Source organism: Mastigoproctus giganteus, chromosome 10 (genome assembly GCF_048544385.1).
Source record: "Mastigoproctus giganteus isolate SK-2022 chromosome 10, ASM4854438v1, whole genome shotgun sequence".
Classification (NCBI taxonomy): Eukaryota; Metazoa; Arthropoda; class Arachnida; order Uropygi; family Thelyphonidae; genus Mastigoproctus; species Mastigoproctus giganteus.
This window is the reverse complement of record NC_143584.1, coordinates 109976879-109997993: the sequence shown is the minus strand read 5'-3', so window position 1 is coordinate 109997993 and position 21115 is coordinate 109976879. Positions and strand designations below refer to the sequence as shown.

The window sequence follows — 21115 nt, the reverse complement described above, 5'->3', positions numbered from 1 at the left end:
GGGGCTGGAGAGCTGGCAGCACCTCATGTATGACTGCCGGCTCAATGAAGACCTATGTGGTGTTTTATTCACCAGGATCCCCTACTTACCACAGGGACAAGAACAGCACTACCTAGACACGAAGGAGGGGTATCAAGCCTTCTCGGATTATGTGCAGGCACTGTTGGCGAGGAGGAGAAACCAAATCGCCACAGCACACAACTATAACCTAACACTAACACTATAACCAAAGAACATTTATTCTTCAGCTTGTTTGGACTGGGACAGCAGAAATGACTCACCCCCAAGAATCAGAAAAGTCAGGAAACAAACTATACCAAAGTAAACTAACATGGATGGCACACATGTCCCATGAATGACAAATGGAGATGACCACCAAACTTAGACACCCCACCAGCTGGGTTTATGTGAACAAGACACATTCCTGAGAACTGGAAGGCTTAGGAAATAAACCACACTAAGGTAAAGGACTCAACACGGGATCCCGGTCCCACGGATGACAACTCGGACGACACCAGATTGGACACCACCGGCAGGGTCTATGTATAGTTTTCCTGCAGTGCCTGTTGGCGATCACAACGGGCTCCCTTGCCTGGTGCCTTACCACCCCTCTCCCTGCACAGGTGGGATAGGATCCCCCCTCCGGAGTCCCCTACTTTCTCCTGGTGAGGAGTGGGCCTGCCTCACTGACGTCTGGGGTAGCCTACACTATCATCCCCATATTTCTACCTTAACCACCCCCAACTATCTTTATGCCAGTAAATTCCCCACACACAAAAACTTATGTCCAAATTACCGTTCGCCCATATTTTCGGGCCTTTATTATGCAAGCAGTATCCCCCTCACGTAACGATCATCAAAACGGACAATGATGGATATATGTATCGCATGTATATGGATCTGTCTATTATTTATTTTATTTGGTTTTTTTAAGGAGCATTAGCAACTAAGGCCATATTGCTCCGGAGATATGCGGTGGTCATTCCCTGACCTTTCCACATCCTCCGTATTTGGTGGACACTGGCTCGAACCCCGGTCTAATCAAGAAGTGTGTGCTACGCACTGCTGCTCCTGCCCACCTGGCTACGGATCTATCTGTACATACATGCATATAAAAAAGCGCGCACTTTTTTTTGTATTTTTTAAGTTCCTAGCCACTGAAATCTCAGGAAATTAGGTGGCAGGACCTGCCAGAGTGAAACAAACTACTGGGTTCCTCGTCTGCCTCTACAGGACGAAGGTGGGGCACCACTGGGCCTCAGCAGGGGTCCAGCGGCTAAACGACCAGATGAACAACGGTACATTACACTACACAATATTCATACACTTGAATCTTTGTTATTTCCGCCGAACTGGTACACCCACAATGAAAACTACATGGAGATGAGGGTAACCCCTGGTGCCGTCTGACACTAAATACACCTTACCTAAATATCACGTTGTTGAATAACTGTTAGTAGTTAGAGTCGTTTCCTGTGAATCCAAGCAGCCAAAAACTGCCATTGTTTTATTTAATGGAGCTCTAACTGTTACAGTCATATTTCGTTTTTGTACATCCTTTTCTACCTGCATCCATATTTCTACCCAATTTTTAGACTTCTACATGGTTTATTTATATTGTACTCCAAATGATAATATTGAGGTACCAATGCATCTTTTGGAAGAAATTTAAGCACTTTTCATAGTGAAAATATATTGGTTTCAACTGACTCTAATGCAAAATCTCAACTTTGGTTTAGCGTAACGATGCTAGAGGTTGTGTTTGAAGAATTTATATTGACTAACCATTTGGAATGCGCATAATCTTTCCAACATGCCAACAACCTTTTGGAACGTTCACGGACAATCTAACACAGACATTACCCGTTCCTTTCCATGCTTGTTGCAACATCTAGAAAACTTGATGGTCTGCCCGGATGTATGTAATAGCGATCACACTTTTGATTCAGTATTAAAATGGTAGGGTGGAGGTTCTTCGGGTCACCTTCAGGATTTAAACCGCTTCTCTATCAGAACCACGAATGGACCAAATTTAAGCAAGTTTTGCAACAAGAATTTTTAGATGATAAAATTGCATAATTGAAAGTTTATCTGCAATAGAATATGCTTACTTTGGGGAAAACTCTTGATAGAGCTTTGACTCAATCCACTAAAGGGAAATTTAGGAGAGCTGGCTCCACCCCATGGTGGAATCCCCAGTTATCTGTTTTGAGAAGACGGGTTATAGATGCTGCAAAGAAAAATTTCCAGAGGCACAAATACTTAACAGAAACAGATGTTAGATGACTAAAAGAAGTCTACTGTCAATTGCATAAGGAATATTTCAAACCTATTGTGGCAGCCAAAAGATCCTCAATCCTCAATGCAGAAACTAGTGTCCCATACAGGTAATTCTGATCCATGGGGATTAATATGTAAAATTTGTCGTGACAAACTTGTAACTCCTGAGATATATAGTTCTGTTTACCCTAATGGAAGTCTGATTACTGATTGGCTCTCCACGGTTGAAGCTATTATAGAGAGTCTTTTCCCTGATAATCACTCAGAGAAAGACACAACAGAACAAGCTCAGATAAGGTTCGATAATGGATCTTACAAGGGATCAAATGACAAGGCACTATTTAGTCTAGATGAACTTGCACTTGTAATTTCTAAAATCAATCTGTCAAAATGTCCTGGAATGGACTTAGTTGAAAATATCCTCAAAAAGGCCTCTGAAGTTGGGAGAATAGTCCATATCACAAATTTAAATAAATACACCAACCGTTTTGATTAAAATAGTTTAATACTGTAAAAATATAAAATATAAATATGATAAAATGTACCAAGCGATACAGTGGATACTGTAAAATAACATTTACAAAACTGATTTACTATAAAATAAAATAAAATAATTTATTACGAAAAAGTTAAAATACAAAAAAATACGAAAATTAAAAGCGATAAAATAATGATTGTAGCTTTCGGGGGCATCCACCTCCTTTCTCAACAATAATGCTACTTGGGCAACACATCCTTTAGTACCAGGTTCACGGCACCTGTGGCTGACCAGGCGCATGTTCAGTATTAATTTCACGTGCGCCAGAACCGGAAGTGGCTCGAGAATGTGGAAACGTGAAGTGCTCATCTCTTGCAAGGACTACAGCTTCCAAGATGGGGTGGAGCCGAACACCCCTATCCCTATTCATGCTACTGTTTTCGGACGAGCCAATCCACAAACTCTCCAACCACTTACGGTCCCAGAACCTGTGCACCCGGTCCCAGAACGACAGCATTCTCGGGGGAGACTTGGTGCTGTTTTTCCCAATAATGCTCAGCAATCGTGGACTTATTGAACTCTGGTTTCGGGCCTTTATTAGAGAGCCATACTTTATTCTGTATGGCTCTCATGTGTTCCCCCAGACAGTCTTTTAGTCGCTGTCCTGTCTCCCCCACATAACACTCCCCACAATCCGGGCATCTGATCTCATATATAACCCCACTACAATGGGGTGTCACAGGTCAAAGACCCTAGCAATGGGGTCTTTGACCTGTGACCGTGTGCAACCTCCGACCCGGAAGTTGCACACAGCGTGCCTGAAAGACAATGAAGCATCCTTGCAATACGATCTGATAAGTCCGGATAGTACGGAATATAAACTGTGGTGACTGGAACGGACGGTGTTGTTTCATGATTAGATTGCACGTCTCTACTATATTTATCAATGACACTCTGCTGGTAATCGCATTTTATAAGGTCCGTCCTGACTTGCTCAGTTTCTTCTCTCTCTCCTCAGAGGTACTACAATGTGTCCTAACCTACCCAAAAGTGCCCTGGCAACGCTATTTTTATGCTGTGCAGGTTGCACTGACCTGTAATGGATGTACTGGCTCCTACACATTGGTTTCCTAAAGACTGTAGTTCTAAGCCTGGAGCCTTCTCTGTACACCATTACTGAACGCACTAGGTATAATAGAAGAGTCCACATGCACCTGTTGAGAACCTGAAACCTGGCAGCTTATTATGCACGCCTGTGAATGCTACAAAGAACACAGAAGTAGACTTATAACTGAGATTCAATATTTGCCGAAAAATCAAGAGTACCATCTACAGGATTCAGAAGATGAATACAAAGCCCTCAGCCGATTTGCACTTGACGTCTTCAATAGACGACGAACAGAAATAGCCATCCACAACGAATAGATGACCACAAATAATAAATAAAGGCAAACTGATAAAACATCAACACAGAGGAAAGGATAGCAAAATACTAAGGATAAACGGCGTAATATGCAGCAGAATAAATGAAACAGCATCGACCTAGGAACCAATGGGAGTGGCTCCAGCCAGGATGTCGTCGCTCCCAGGATGAACCCACACACCTAGAAAAGGACCAAGCCCCACCAACGAGTCATCATCAGACTGCAATTGCTGGAGGGCACTGCAAATTGCCGCTATGGTGAACTGGGCGGGGCTCCCTTGCCCAGCCCACTTTCTCTCCCTATCCCTTGTGGGGTGAGGAGAAGGTTTTTCTGCCCCCTCCCCACCCCACTACCCCCTCTTTTCCCTCTGGTGGGGCAAGGGCATGCCCCATTGATATACCTGGGGTCGCTTTCCCTATTGACCCCATATTTCTGTCTTTTTCCCCCCAGCCTTCCATCTCTCCCCCCTACTATACCTATATCGCCAGCGAAAAGCGAATGCCCCACACAACGTAAAATTTTAAATGCCAAACTCGACACACTTGCAACCTCTTTCGGCCTAATTAGATTCAAGCGTTTATCCCTCTACCTTATATATATATATATATATATATATATATATATATATATATATATAGGTCCTAGCCACTGAAATCTCAGGAAATTAGATGGCAGGACCTGCCAGAGCAGAGTACTTATCTAAAAATACTGTTGTACCTGGTCTGCCTCCACGGGGCCAAGTGTGGGCAACGTTAGGCCTTAGTAGGGGTCCAGCGGCTAAACGGCCAGATGAACAACAGAACACAACACTACACATGTACAATATCCGTACACTTTTAAATCTCTGGCCTTCCCAGTGAACTGGTACACCCACAATGAAAGCAACACGGAGATGGGGGAAACCCCTGGTGCCGTTAGACACTAAATACACTTTACACTTTACTTTGTACACCATTACATCCAGGAATGGGAGGGTACCATTCACTTCTACCTCTGAGGTAAACTGCATGAAAGGAGAGAAACCATTGAGAAAACTAACAACATCCTCCTCTCTCCCCTTCTGTACCATAGTGAACGTGTGTCATCCACGTATCTTTTCCACCTACGCATAGGGAACTCCGAGTTTGCAAAAATCCTATTCTCTAATTCTTCCATTGCGCTAATCGGAGAACCCATAGCTGTGCCGTGAACCTGCTTGTACATTACTCCTTGAAATACTAAGGTGGTACTGGAGAGGCATAACTCTCTGCCACAACATATACCCTCCAAACTTAAATGAGATCAGGCACTTAAGGTATCATCTTTCTGCAGGGCTAACTTTACACATTCCACCCCATGTACTATGAGGATACAAGTAAATAATGATATTACATCTAACGACATCATTACCTCATTCTCTTCTACATTTTGGTTCTTTACAAAGCTCACAAATTCCACACTATCTTTGATAACAAACACAGATCGTCCCATTATAGAGGAAATCAGCTGCGCCAGAAATTTTGACAAAGCATAAGTAGGGCTACCAATAAAAGAAACAATGGGTCGTAGCGGGACCCCACACTTTATGCGTTTTTGGTAGCCCATAAAATCTGGGCAACTGACACCCCGATGCATGCATAGACCAATATCTCTCTTTAGAAATCTTTCCCGTTTTTAACCAGATCTTTGAGATGCAATAGGAGATTGATTGGTGTATCTTTAGGTATTATTAGTAGTACATTAGCCCCTTTACATTTAGCATGTGTTAGGAGGTTAGTTCAAGATAAGATTTGTAGGATTGCGCATTTATATAAGCAGAGACATATTAGTAAGTTTAATGTGCTGCTAGAAGAATGGGTATTTATGCATAGGGATAATAATTCTAATTTTATTCAGAATTTAAGTGATAAATTACTAACTAAAGAACAAGAAGAGAGGCGCCTCCGTAGCCAGGTGGGCAGGAGCAGCAGTGCGTAGTACACGCTTCTTGATCAGACCGGGGTTCGAGCCCGTGACCACTAAAGGAGGATGATATGGAAAGGTCAGGTCAGGAAATGACCACCGCATATCCCCGGAGCAATATGGCCTTAGTTGCTAATGCTCCAAAAAAACCAAATAACAACAACAACAAGAGATATTGGCTTTAGGACCTAAGTTTCCCCTGTCACCCTCTAAACTTCCGATTACTGAGACAACTATGGGTATTGAGAGGGCAATTAACAAATTACCGGAGCCTATTTCTAACCAAATCCGGGTTAAAACCATTTTGTGTCAGGCAAAGAAGGTCAATTCTAATCTTACCAGTAACCAGAAGAGAGCGTTAAAGGAACTCAAGCAGGATGATAGTATCGTTGTTTTACCGGCAGATAAGGGTAGATCGACAGTGGTATTAAGTAGGGATTATTATCACAAAACTGTTTTAGATCTGTTACAAGATAGTGGTATATATAAGATCACCCGATGAAATCCATTAGCCCGGTTAGAACAACGTGTTAACAGGATTTTACAGCTCTGGTTAAAAACGGGAAAGATTTCTAAAGAGAGATATTGGTCTATGCATGCATCGGGGTGTCAGCTGCCCAGATTTTATGGGTTACCAAAAACGCATAAAGTGGGGGTCCCGCTACGACCCATTGTTTCTTTTATTGGTAGCCCTACTTATGCTTTGTCAAAATTTCTGGCGCAGCTGATTTCCCCTATAGTGGGACGATCTGTGTTTGTTATGTCTTTCCCTCTGGCGGCGCCGTCTTTCAGGAGGATAATGCGTCATGCCACACCGTCCGGATTGTTCGAGGAACATGAGGAAGACTTCAGGTATTGCCCTGGCCTCCAAATTCCCCAGACATCAATCCTATCGAGCATCTGTGGTTTGTGTTGGAACGGCAACTCCGATCTGCAGCGTCTCAACCAAAGAGTTACAGGATCTGCTGGTTACGTGTTGGTACCAGATAACACAAGACACATTTAGAAATCTTGTAGCGTCCATGCCTCGCCGGGTACAAGCTTTTTTGGCTGCACGTGGAGGACCAACATCATATTAGGTAGGTGGTCATAAAGTTTTGGCTCATCGGTGTATGTGTACCGTCCTAGAAAGAGGTAGGATGACATCGGCTTTAGTTTATTAAATCCAATTCTTGCCAAACTGGTATACTTTTATAAAAGTATCTATTCTATAAATTTTAATTTATTGAAGGTTTAAGACTATTTTTCTAAGTACAGGGACTCCCCGACTTACGGAAATTCGACTTTACGTAAGTTTTTGCCGGAAGGTGCAAACTTAAAAAAATCGGGGAAAACATATTTTGCATCCCGTAGGAATAAATAGAGGTATCGTGAAAATATCGTAATGTGAACCCAACAACACTGTTTTGTTTTTAATTCGTTCCACGTCCTTGGAAATTGAAAATTTCGCTATATTACTAAGCTATTTATCTCTCTAAAAGGTCATATTTATAATGGAAATTGCACTACCCTTTCTTCGTTATCATATATTCCCGTTAAAAAAGAATCAATTTTGAATGCCTTTGTGATATTATTCTAAGGCACGTTTCTGGAGGTCACGACAATAAAACAGTAAAAACAATTAGCATTTTTTGGTTTATTGACTTTTCTGTTAATGCATCTAATTATAAACGGGTAGTAGTGGTGGTGGTGGTGGCATGTGATGCAAGAAAGCATGTGTATGAGCTTATGCAGCATCAGCCAAAAAAAAAAAAAAATCCACACCATTCCCTCCAAATGCCTGTCCAGCTCCTCTTTAAATTTATTTAACCTATCAACTTCCACAACGACAGATGGAAGTTTTTTCCAGCAATTAACCACCCGCTGGCTAAAGGCAAATTTCCGCACATCTATTCTACATCTGTCTTTTCTTAATTTGAATTTATGCCCCCTTAGGTTCGTAATCTGAACAAGTGGAAGGATCCCATCAGAATTCAGCGTGCTCAACCCATTCAAGGCATTCTTATTGCATTTGCGATAATACGGATAACTGCAATTGTGTTTTTACGCTATTATGGTGAAATGAGTTCCCCATAACTGAAATCTTCAATCATATAAAAAAAACAAATACATTTTCAGAATCTTATCTTCATTCTTATTTACTTATTACAATGGTGAAGGGAAAGGGACCAACATAAAGTCCAAGTGTTGGCAGTGCTAGGAAACCAAACAAAATTGATTTAGGATTGATGATGAAAATGACGTACGAAGCAGGACAAAGTTTGTCATCTATTGCAAGGGAATTAGGTCCTGCTGCTTCAACAGTGAATACTATTTTATTTAAAGGATCAACGCACTTAAGATCAACAGTGATCGCAAAACAACGTTCAGGTGCTACATCGAAGATGGAACAGCTGTTAATAATATGGATGGGAAATCAGATACAAAAGCGAATGCCCCCGAGTCCAAAGGCCATTCAAGCAAAAGCAACAAGTATTTATAAAGATATTAAGGATAAGTATGGCGAACCCCAACCCAAGTTCATGGTTAGCAACGGGTGGTTTAATAGGTTCAAGCATCGCGCTGGTTTCCACAACGTTAAAGTCGCCAGTGCCGATTCTGCAGCTGCAGAAAAATTTTGTGATGTGTTGGAAGAAATTATTCATGAAGGCGGCTATTCAACGCAGCAAATTTTTAACGTTGACGACACTGCTCTGTATTGGAAAAAAATGCCGGGTCGAACATACACTGACAAAGAGGAAAATACGATGCCAGGTTTCAAGGCGTCAAAAGATAGGGCCACGCTCCTGCTCGGGGCTAGCGGGAAATTCATATTAAAATCACTGCTTGTGTACCATTCTGGAAATCCTCGTGCATTTAAGGGCATCAATAAAGTCACCGTACCCGTGCATTTCCGATCGAACCAAAGAGCTTGGATAACAATATCTCTCTTTGAGGACTGGTTTAAATACTGCTTCATTCCCAAGAATGAAAAATATTGTAAAGACAACGACGTTCCTTTCAAGATTTTGCTTCTATTAGATAATGCTCCTGGACATCCTACTCATCAAGATTTCATTTCGAACGTGAGAGTCATATTTCTACCTCCAGGGTGTTATTTCGAATTTCAAAGCATACTATTTATGCACAATATTTGCTCAAGCATTGTCTGCAGTAGACGATGAGAAAAATTTTACGTTAAGAGACTTGGAAATCTCACGATATTTACCACGCCATCTTAAACATCAATAAGGCCTGGCCGGAAATAGCTAAAAGTCGTTTAAATGGCGCATGGAAAAAAGTATGCACACGGCACGTAAAAGGCTACGGAGGATTTGAAAAAGACGAATCATATGAAGAGGTAACAGATAAGATTGTAAAGGTTACAGAGCTACTTCAGTTGGAGGTTGATGCCAAAGACATGGAGGAGTTAATAGAGGAAGAAGAGAAGGAATTAACTAACGAAGACTTGCAGGCAGCGATAGCGAAAGAAGAAAATGATGACGAAGCTCAAAATGAACCAAATGAGGAGCCGAGACGCTTCATCACCAGAGAGATGACAATGGCATTTCGTGAAATTGCATCGGCAATGGGCGAGGTTTGAGAAGATGGATTCTGACAGCGAACGATTCTTAAAAGCTAACAGAGAGGGGTGAATGATATTGTAAGATCTGAAAATCTTACAAAAATAAAATATTTTTTTTGACTTCTGAAGTTAGTTTTCCTTTTTGGATTCTTGCCGTTGGGAGAAATGTTAATAGCGTCAGTTTCTATAAACAAGAATTATCCAGTAAGGATTGTAAAACTTAAAAGGTAGGAAGAACGAAAAACAGAAAAATTAGCTTTACATCCGTCAAAAACAGAAAACTGACGGAAAATACTATAGCAAGCCCAGCAGGTGGTACGGCGCAACAAGTTTATGAGGGGTCACGCACCGGAAACGCATATGGCTAAACGCACACACAAGCCTCTAAAAATAGACGCGATGGTCTCCAGTGACACATTTGTGGTTTGTCTGTAGTGCTTTTGAGACAAGCTGTGATGACACAGAAGGAGTTGTTTTGATGCATTCGGCCTACATGAAAGAGCTCAACGGATGTTAACAGGTAGGAAATAAAAAAGGAGAGGGGTATTGTGAATCACGTGCCACAAGGCTGGCTGACCTGCCAACAAATGAAAGGATAAAAATGAATATAGGAAGGAGGAGATTGGGTAGAACACTGTGGAGAGGCGTGACAGACTGGTAAGAAAAATTTGTGGATGGAGACGGACAAAAAAAGAGTGTCAGTGAGTTGGGCAGTAAGATGAGAGTGGGAGAGTGTCAGTGAGTTGGGCAGTAAGATGAGAGTGGGTCAGTGTCAGTGAGTTGGGCAGTAAGATGAGAGGGGGTCAGTGTCAGTGAGTGGGGCAGTAAGATGAGAGTTGGAGAAGAAAAGAAAGGAATGAGTTTTTTTAGATAGAGTAGCCGGTGGAGAAAAGTGGCTAAGTTTAATGTGTAGTCAGTATGAGGGGAGATAAGCTTTAAGTGAACAGTTAAGTCGTTAATCTAATAAGTTAGTGAGAGAGGCAGTCGAGTAAGTGGAAGGATGAAGTTGAGCGCCGAAGTCGGTCAGACAGTCAGTCAAAAGTAGACTGAGTTTCGAAGTGAGAGACGAACACGTGCCATAGAAAAGAGGGAAAATTTTTCAAGATCCTTAAAGCAGATGAAAAGGAGTCAACTCCATTATGAAGGAACGAGATTGCCTGATATTCTGAGAGCAAGTACGCTGGAGCTGATGAAATCCGAAGCCGGACAAAAAGAGTACAGCCATTCTGATCAGATGAAATTAATGCGTCCATAAAGAAATACAAAGGTACCCAGGAAGGAATCCAGCATCTTATGTCGAACGCCCCCAGTGATTGTGAGATGCGACCCAGATAGAAAGAATCCCCTACTCGCTTAGAGAAAGATGTACCGTGAAGTCTGCCAAGTTATGTCAGTAAGTGATTAGTTTGTTTAAGTACTCTCACCATCACATCGATTATAGACACTTGATAGCCAATTCATCAGAACTTTTGATTGAACACATATTGTATAAGTAGTACTTTATTGTAATGAATAAGTTAGTGAATGTTATGGACTGAAGGACATTACCCAGGGCAAGTCAATATACATACTGTATAGATAAATTTTGGAAGGGAATAGATATAAAATTTTTGATGTGATTGATACTTGTTAATATTTGGTTAAATAAGTGAATGACTAAGTATGAATTTTGGAAGGGGATAGACGGATGTCAGTAACCCCCGAATGTGCAAGTAGTTAATTGTAGAAATTTGATAGTAATAATTACCTAGATTAGAGAAGGTTGTAGGCTATAATCTGTTAGAAAACAGAGTAATGATTTATACTGAAATTAAGAGTATCGGAGCTTCATCAATTTGGAGTAGGAATTGTTTTGTAATGAAAGGAGAATGTTAATAGATTCTTTTGAAAGTCAATTGCACTCAGGAGTAAGGAAGTAGAAACATTTTGTTAGTTTAAAAGAGGAGATAGTTGATTATGATTTATGTAAAGGAAATAGCCCTCCTTGAGTTTACTCAATAGGCAAAATACCTTGCTCATATACATTCTGTTATAAGAAGATGAAATTAAATCTATTTGGTCATGAGTTTAATAAATTTCTTTTGTTTGATGTATCTATGTAAAAATGTCCAATAAACTGATTTTTCTTATACTACATTTGTGTGTCTCTTTGTTGTTCTGTGTAAGGCCTATCCAAAAAGGGATTAAACACATCAAGGAGATTTTCCCCTAGAACTTGGAAATTTTCTGTAAAGTATAGTCAGATGCGCAAGTGGGGAGTTATTATAAAGGGGAGTTGTTAATAGGGGAATAAATAATATATAAAATAACATTTTCTTAAATTTCACCCCCCCCACAATATGCTTGCTTGCTACAAAGAAATCTACGATGAAAATAAAAAAAAGCCACCGTCCAGTTATCTAGGGGGTTGGAGCCAGATCCATGGTGTTCTTGTGGAGCGGTAGAGACTTGGCAACACATTCTGTTTTCTTGTCCTTACTATAATGTTGAAAGGCGTCTTTTGAAAGAACAGATATCTAATCTTGATGAAGATAATGTACATACATTGGTGCAAGGAGTTAACAACTTTCAGGCCTTACAGGTGTATGCAAATGCTGTGATTTGCATACACCTGTAAGAAGATGTATAATAAGAAACCTTACGGACATTGAATTGGCTATTTACAACCAGAATCTTCACTGATTGCATCTGGGCTTGGGAGCTTCAGACCTGGAAGCCTTTGGTCGGGTCTGGGGCTCCTGGGCATGGACCACTGCAGTGGTTTTTTTTGTTCAGTTCTTGGGTTTGGGCGGCCCAAGTCTGGACAGCTGGCACTCAATAGTATTGCACTTTCTCTGTTGAGTGTTCAGTTGTGCTTCGGCGCTCCAGCTTTTAAATATAGTACCAGGTCCGGCTCCTCGTGCCAGAGACGGGCATCAGATTGCAGTTGAAAAGTCCAGCTGCTTTCTGATGGCAAAGTGACCTGACATAAACAACATACTACACTCACAAATATATCTCTCTTATATATACTTTTATTCTTTCCTATACAAAAATCATTTATACACTTGCCTTAGCTTACGAACTTAACTTTAAAGGGGGGGGGGGATTTTCCCCCCTCCTATTCCTCTTCAAAATTGTGCTTTTGTCTTCCTATTTCTTAGCTATCTTTTTATTTATCAGGTCCACTTTACAGATTTTCTGTTTAAAATGATTTAGGTGGAGATGGGCTTTTGCCTGGGAACCACCCTGACACAGTATACACACACGTCCAGTTATCCTTAAATATGTTCTTTCATAAGGTTGAGTGGCCGACCCCTTCTAAAGCTACACAGCCATCATCCTCCACAGCGACGTACTTATCAGCTGAAGACGTCGATTCTGGCAACGATGCTCGAGAGGTAAAACTTAATGATGTTATGCCTGTCTCCTCTCTTTTTTTGTAATTTTATAATTTTTTAAATTGCACACTTTTGTAATTTTTCCTGCGCATGAGATAAAAAAATTGAATTGAATCCACATGCATGGGGGAAAATTCCAACTTACGTAGCGTTCCGAAACCTTGCGTAAGTCGGGGAGTTCCTGTATTCGCAAATTGTTTTATACATATTAAATATTTTATCTCCAAACGATATAATTTCTTCACCCTGAATCTGATCAGTTAAATTTTGGCACGCACACAATTAAAGAATTTTTTTTTTTTTTTTTTTTTTAATGCATAATTTAAGCACTTCGATCGTTCAATACACATTATTATTCAATTTTCGAACATATAATTTTAACAAATTGTTTATTGAATATGCAAAGCATGTTACGAATAATATGGAAGTACGCTTCATTTGATAGCCATGAGAAAGAAAACTTCGTCACTAGCGGGAATACCCGCCAGGGTCTCTGCCTGGGTGTCTCCATCCTTTCTCAGACTGGTATACCTTTCTTTAATTCAGCCGCACCTCACCTATGGAATCATCTCATGGAGACTACCTGCCAAGAAAACCTTGCGAGAATCAACTCCATTCTCAATCGATGCGTTCGTTCTTCAATTTTAGGCCTTCCCTGGAACGCATCGGTCAGTTCGAGATACAAGGAAGTGAGGCTCCTAAGCACCTACCAGCTGTTGCAGAAAGCCGAGGCGATCCTTGTTTACAATGCTTTGAAGACACCAGACTTCCCCCCCCCCCCAGACCCTTCAGATTCTTTTTCATAACCATAGAAGAAGAAATATCGTACAATCTAAGAAATGAAGAAAACCTGAAGGTTAACCTTTTCAGAAAAGCCACAGGTCAGAAAAACATAAAATACAGAGGCGCTAAATGCTGGAACAAACTTCCTGCAAAAATCAAAAATTCTACTTCGCTAAACCAATTCAAGAAACTACCAATTGAACACATCACCACGGATGTCTGATTCAAATTACCTTCCACACAACTCCTGGATTTTAAAAAGCCAGAGGAAATCACTGCCAATAATGTACAAACGTTAAAAGAAGCAGTCAAATAGTTTGTAAATTTCTGTGCAAACATCATTTCTCTTTCATCATTTAATTATAACAATTTTGACAACGCCATTACAAGTAGAGATGGTTTGCGAAGTATTCTGTAAAGAAATCTATATAATATCGGTGTAAATACACCATAGATAACTCTTAAACGAAAAAACTACGATAGTAGTGTAAAAAGGGAATCATTTTATCTATCTCATATTGTGCACCTCCTTCACAACGAGTTGCCATGTATTGCACTACCTCGAATAAGTATTCGAGGTAGTGCAATACATGGCAACTCGTTGTGAAGGAGGTGCACAATATGAGATAGATAAAATGATTCCCTTTTTACACTACTATCGTAGTTTTTTCGTTTAAGAGTTATCTATGGTGTATTTACACCGATATTATATAGATAATTTATACTCATGAACATATGATGCTTTGTTGCATTTAGTTTGACTTAAACATTATCTGTAAAGAAATGTACAAAATATTCAAATTTATTTATGTCTTATCTGTTAAACATTATCTGTACAATTTCAGAACTGTATATTTTTATTGTTATTCATATCGTTTTCTAAGGGAACATCCCTAAAAAGCCATTGGCTTATGTATTCTACCTCCATTTTCCTTGTTATCTCCCAAAAAGTGTAACATAAAATAAGCATAAATAAATTATTATTTAATGGCAATTCAAAAATTTTTACAATAAATTTCGGTGGTATTTCTTCTACGTGAAAAAAAGGTTTTCAGTACTTCAAGAAATTTTAATATTAGTTCGAAGGCTTGGTACAGACTTAACTAACGAGGTTCTGAATGCGTCAATAAATTATATGCTTCATCTTCTCAAGAACAAGATACTCAAAATTACAAGTTTAGCAAATTACTATTGAAAATAACATCATGTCATTGACCAATATTAACCGGAAATTGCCTTGCAATGTCTACTGATCCCACCACCACAACGCAGATTGTTTGTCCACTGTCCATGTAGAACTCAATCTTTTTGCCTCCCAGAGCCAAAGCACTCTGCAGGATGGCACAGCGTGTGCTCTCAAAATCTACACAAAAGCCTTATAGACAAAAAAGACGGAAGGAAATATATGCCCTTATGAACTTAAATTTTACGAGCATTAGGAATGCGAATGAATTTTATAAAATCGTATTTGATAGATCTAGTTTGAAATTGATTTATTAAAAACAATTCAGGACACTAAAAAAAAATTTTGAAAACCGACTCTTCTGGTCACCCTAGCTATGACAAATATACTGATGTTTCCAAATTTAAACCGCAATTATAAACTGAAATACTACAGTATTTATTAAAAATCAACCCTGAAACCTAAAGTGACTGCTCAGACCAGCGGTTCCCAAACGGTGGTTCACGAAAGTGTTCCAGGGGATTCGCACTAAAAATTCTGTAATGGCGTCTACTTAGATTTACATAGATATATTTTTGTAAACAACAAAATAATTTAATATTAATTTATGCGGTTCGGTTCAAAATTTATATTTAGTTGTGATTTGAGTCTCGCGTCCTTACATAGCGAGCATTCGCGACACGATGCTAGAGGATAGGGGGTGCGAACGTGCCGATATATATAGCGCCCTTCGGCTGTAGTAAAAGGGTTATAAAAATTATAACTAACAATGAACAAAGATAGAATAAAGTAAAATTAAATTAAAATTAAAAAATAAAATAAAATTGCCAACAAAAGAAACCACATCTCCCACAATTCTTATAATTAGTTTACTTTCTTACAGTATATCATATCGTGTTAAATAAATGTTTTCCCATACAATTTTTTTTTTTTTCATTCTCAAAGGCCATTGTTACATATAAGTACTTTAATCATAATTTTATATTATTACGCAATATCACTTATACAAACGTAGTACTGGAAATATTTTATAATAAAAATTCGGAACTATTATACGATTACAGAGGCTTAGTGGTTCGCTATAAAAATATTATGTTGAAAGCGGTTCGCGAGTCAAAAAGGGTTGGGAACGGTTGGCTCAGACCGAACAGAACTCCTACTCTAGTGACAGATAACGCGACTATACACATTTGCCGAAGGATGCCAGCACCAGAACGTACCAGCACTAACATACTAGGATACACGCCATCCAAGGACACTGATATCGCCGCAGAACGCGGAAATCCAAGGTCGCCTTATTCCTGTCCTGATTTCTGAACGTGGAGGGGCCTCCATACGCGCGCAGAGGGGAAGCACGACTCGCTCCAGTGCGGATAATGTTCTAGAATCTAGAATAACAATTCACTAAGAAACAAACTTGACACACTGGAGGGGATTCTACTATCAAATTCCTTAGACATCTTGTTCCTCACTAATTAGCTAGAGCCAAACCAGACAGATATAAGCTGCTCCACCCCCGCAGGCCTTCAGATACTGGCTGCCGCCCGCGAAAACCGCAGAGGGGGTGGAGTTGCCATAATCTTCAACACGGCCAGGTTTTCCATCGTACACTGTCTCAATCAGCTTTCAACACGTCGAAGTCTTAATGATAACACTGAACATCAAAGTACCTCCACAGATGTCGCATCCCTGTGCCTACCTCCAAACACCATCTATGATTGCTATCGACGAAACCACTCAATGGTTAATTAATAATCTGCACCCAGCGGCCACTTACATCATATACGGAGACTTCAATCTCCCGCTGCCTATCCAACACCTCAAAAGTCAGCTCGCAGAATCTCTCCAAATCAACCATTGGCCAACGAGGGACAAAAATCTGCTTGACAGTCTTTTCTTCGACAACATGTCAATTCGAAGAAATCACAGACGACATGCTTCAATCGGATCATCAACCAATCATATTTACATTTCTCCTACCCATGAAAAATCTCAATATTCCCAAAACCAAATCTGTGCAATAGGTCACTGCTCCAAAATTTCTTAATCCAGTGCACTGTATTGAAGCTCCACCTACTGTCCTATGGAATAACTTAGATGGATGCGAACCGAGCCTTGCAATTGATCTAATGACCAAATTGATTAATACTGTCGTCCTTCACACCACTTGGTAGCAGTGTGAAGGACGATCATCATTCCGCGCTCCAGAGCATGGTGGACTCCTCAACTCAAACTTCCCCTGCAAACAATTACCGCATGCCAAATGGAAAGCTCTTCCGAGGTGCAAGATCGCATTGCATTCTCAGGATAGGGCCAAATTCAGTAGAAACAAATCGGCAGCAATTAAGGTGAACCTTGAGAGAACCCTAAAAACGAGAAAGCCGTTTCACAAAACAAAGGATAGTTCTTCCAGGAACACTGACCCAGATGAATGACTCCCCAGATTTTCTAAGCAGCCTCCAGCTCTATCAATCTTCAACCACTCTCACACCCCACTCATGCTCTCGCTACAATCCGAATTTCCACGCAACAGCTAATAGGAGCCATTAATGCTCTCCCTCTCACAGCAACCACCAGTGACGACGGCAATCCCCAGTTAATCATCAAATGCCTGTGTCTTCATCATCAATCCACTCCTCAACCTATATAATAGATGCCCTGAATATAACTACTTTCCATTACAGCGGAACAGGTACTCTGTCTGGCCCATTCCTATGAACTAATAATCAACTCTCCCAAGTCAACATAGGCCCATCGCTAGCACCTCTGTATCATAAAAATTCTAGAGAAAGCACTGCTACCGTCCATCGCCTACCAGATTCTCTACGACAGTCCTCAACAAATACACTACGGGATCTAAGAAGTTCAACTGTAACTAATCTGGCAACAACGACACTGCACATTTTAGAAGCCTTAAAACAGAGATAGGAGCTATCATTCATATATCTTGGCGTCCACTCTGCATTTTATGCCATCTATATATCCAATTGCTATACCTCTTAGAAAGTTGCTTCCATTTCCGTTGTGATGTTCACTGGTTCTTAGAACTGTTCCTAATCAAGAGGACCCTAGTCCTAAAGTACGAACAAGACCATTACTCGTGATATAGCTGCCGGTGTGCCTCAAGACAGGCTCCTATTTGGCATTCTGGTCACGGCAATAATGGTGCCATTTGTGGCCAACAAATATTATTGGATTAGATATGCTGACGATGTCCCGCTCCTAACTAGAATATCTCCATCCAACTCGCCAGCGGAAACCACTCAACAAATCAACGGGAAACTACAGGACATGCTAACTACCTAAGAGCCTTCAACTTCCAAATCAATCCTCTGAAGTCGGCACAAGTAATTACATTAAATGGCACCCCACAAATACTGGAGTCTGTATTCAATGGCTCCTCAGTTCACCGAGCACGATAACATCATACACTCGAGATTTCTCTATGCTGGAACACCAAGCAGCAGCTGCTCCACACCAATGACCCACACCTTCTAAAAAGATACATCGTATTTAACTATACACACCTCAGAGATAACGACCGACCTCGGCTGGCGAATTTAACACTAAAAGGATCTTTGCTGGCTGTTAAGATGGGCCAGCACCAAGCACCGCCTTTCCCCCAGCTCTAAGAACAATGCAGGTAGCAGATGCCCTTCAACTGCGCAAGATGCGATAATACATCGGAGAGATAGTTGCCTTTCACGATCAAGATGGCCACAGGGAAAATATCAGAGCCGAACTTCTAGAATCAACGCTCTTGGCGAATCCCTCTCCCTTATCTCACTCATCAGCACAGCTACTAGCAAACCATAACCGGCTAGCACTCACCGGCAGATTTCTACCTAACCAAATGCTGTTCTCACTTCAACTGATCGGCGGGGACCTCCAAGAAGTAGTAAACAACAAAACAAACCAAATTGTTATATTAGGATCACCCGATAATTTCTTATATATGTTCTCTGTTCTGGTCGTGTTCTCTGATCGATTTGCCTGTTTTGCTGGAAGAAAAAAAAACCCCAATTGCTGGGGGAAAACCTAGCTATCTAAGCCTGAGACCGACTAACTCAGCAGTGGAGTGAAAAAAAGCTCATTACAGTTCCTCGCGTCATCGACGGGATTCGCATGAATCCGGGCCTTTTACATCCGGTGTGAGGACGGTGACGATACCACTGTGCTATCCGCGCAAACAGTGGTAGACAACAAGAAGTACAGAGGAAATCCTCGCGACACTAAAAATTTTAAATGTCACGTCTCATCCAGCTGCACTATTACCTGAGATACCAATCGCCACCTGCACCCCCAGTAACCACGTTTGTTCAGCTGTGGTCCTAGATTCCGTTCCATGCTACATCACCCACCCTAGCTCTTTACTGTTATACTAAGAGTATACAGAGTCACAATTTCTCCATAAGAACTTATAGCAATGCGTCTGTATAATATCTGAATCCCAACATTTGTGTTTATTTCAGTTTAATATAATTATTCAATTATATATGTGTTTGTAAACCCCTGGTAGTACCACCATGCCGGGATGTGATTAATTATAAATATCTTATAATGCAATTAAACATTCTATTCTATTCATCACATTATTCTGTTTTATCTTCTAGGTAAAAGAAATGGTTACAACACTTAAACAAGCCTTCGTTAACATCCTCCCATCTCAACTATGGCTGGATCATGACACCAAAGGATTGTGTGAGGAAAAGGTATTTTTTTTTGTTTTTAACGAATGCATAGTCAAATTTACAGTGAATATACAGAGTGACTCAAAAAGTAGTCACTTCCGAATGAAATGCTAACCATGCATACAACGTAGTGGCATAGTATGCAGGGTGAGGCAACACCGGTGGTCACCATAACTGCGGCATTAGTACTATTGTGTAGTATACAGAACTCTGTAAATGCCAGAAGTGTGTGAGGCATGCTGGACATAGTTTGTATCTGTCGGCAGTACCAGTGGTCCCACAAAACCGCATAAAAGTGTCACTGTGAAGTAGCAAAATCTGCCAGGGCCAGATGACGGTGTGAGTAGTGTAGGTATCGTGAATATAGTATAGTTAAATAAAATAAATAAATTTTCTGTTTATACTCCGGGACGACCAAACGGTCAGAGGAGTTCACAAGATAGACTGAATACAAGAAACAGCACCATATTCAGCAGTCACGGGCTTGAACCCCGGTCACTCAAGGCACGTGTACTTATGCACCCGCGCGCCTGACCACTAGACTACGGCGGCCTTTGTTGTGTTGTTCATCTGGCCACTTAGTTACTAGAAGGTCCCCTTCACTGGGAAGAGACATTCCAGCATCGGCCCACGGCACGAGGAGCTGGACTAGGTCAATAGACAGACGCCTGTCGGGGTGTACCCCTGCTGCCAAGGAAGACGACCCTACAAATGAAGTAAGGATAGAGGTAAGGGGATAAAAAGCGTGAAAAAATAATAGGAACCACGCAGAGCGGGTTCCCCAAGGCGAGCAGAAAATCAGAAGCCGCTAGTGAGACAACACCCTTGAGAAGGGTGAGTAAGGACAGCAAGAGTGCAAGTTGATAACAGAGATAGAAAGAGGAATGAGCGCCGAGAGATCGGCAGAGAAAGAACTCCTTCCCAAAAGAGGAAGAGTGCAGGCACAGAGACATCCCACATCAACACAGTGGTCTGCGATGAAATCTTACCCATAAGGGTTTGCAATGATCTTGAGGTTTCATACCTGATTGTGGAAAAGACTGAATTCGGGTGTAGCCCAGACGAGCGGGCTAGTCGGGAGCCAGTGTGGAAGCAGTAGCCAGAAGGTATCTTCTTTGCTTGAAGAGAGATGTGTAAAATTGTAGGAAGGCGCTGAAGACTTCCTTGTTTACAATCAGGGAATGGAGCCAATGAAGGTCAGCAAGGTTGGTCTGAAGGAGGAGGAGCTGGTCCCTGAGGTCAAGGTAGGCCACGCAGTCGTGCAGGAGATGAGCTCATTCTTCCTTCTCGCCACACATACAGGTGTCAACCTCAACTGTTCCAAACTGTTTTAGGCGGGCCTTGATGAAGCCGTGGCCGGTCAGCAAGAATGTAGTTTCCTGATTCGGAG

At 41.0% G+C, this 21115-nt stretch overlaps 1 protein-coding gene across 1 annotated transcript in view; it reads left to right on the top strand.

The window, feature by feature from the left end:
* LOC150079219 (neprilysin-1-like) overlaps positions 1 to 21115 on the top strand; it is a 514861-nt gene that overhangs the window by 353353 nt on the left and 140393 nt on the right. Inside the window, exon 11 of the mRNA XM_090383906.1 lies at positions 19648 to 19746. Coding sequence (XP_090240032.1) covers positions 19648 to 19746 — 99 coding nt within the window. The remainder of the gene's footprint in view (positions 1 to 19647; positions 19747 to 21115) is intronic.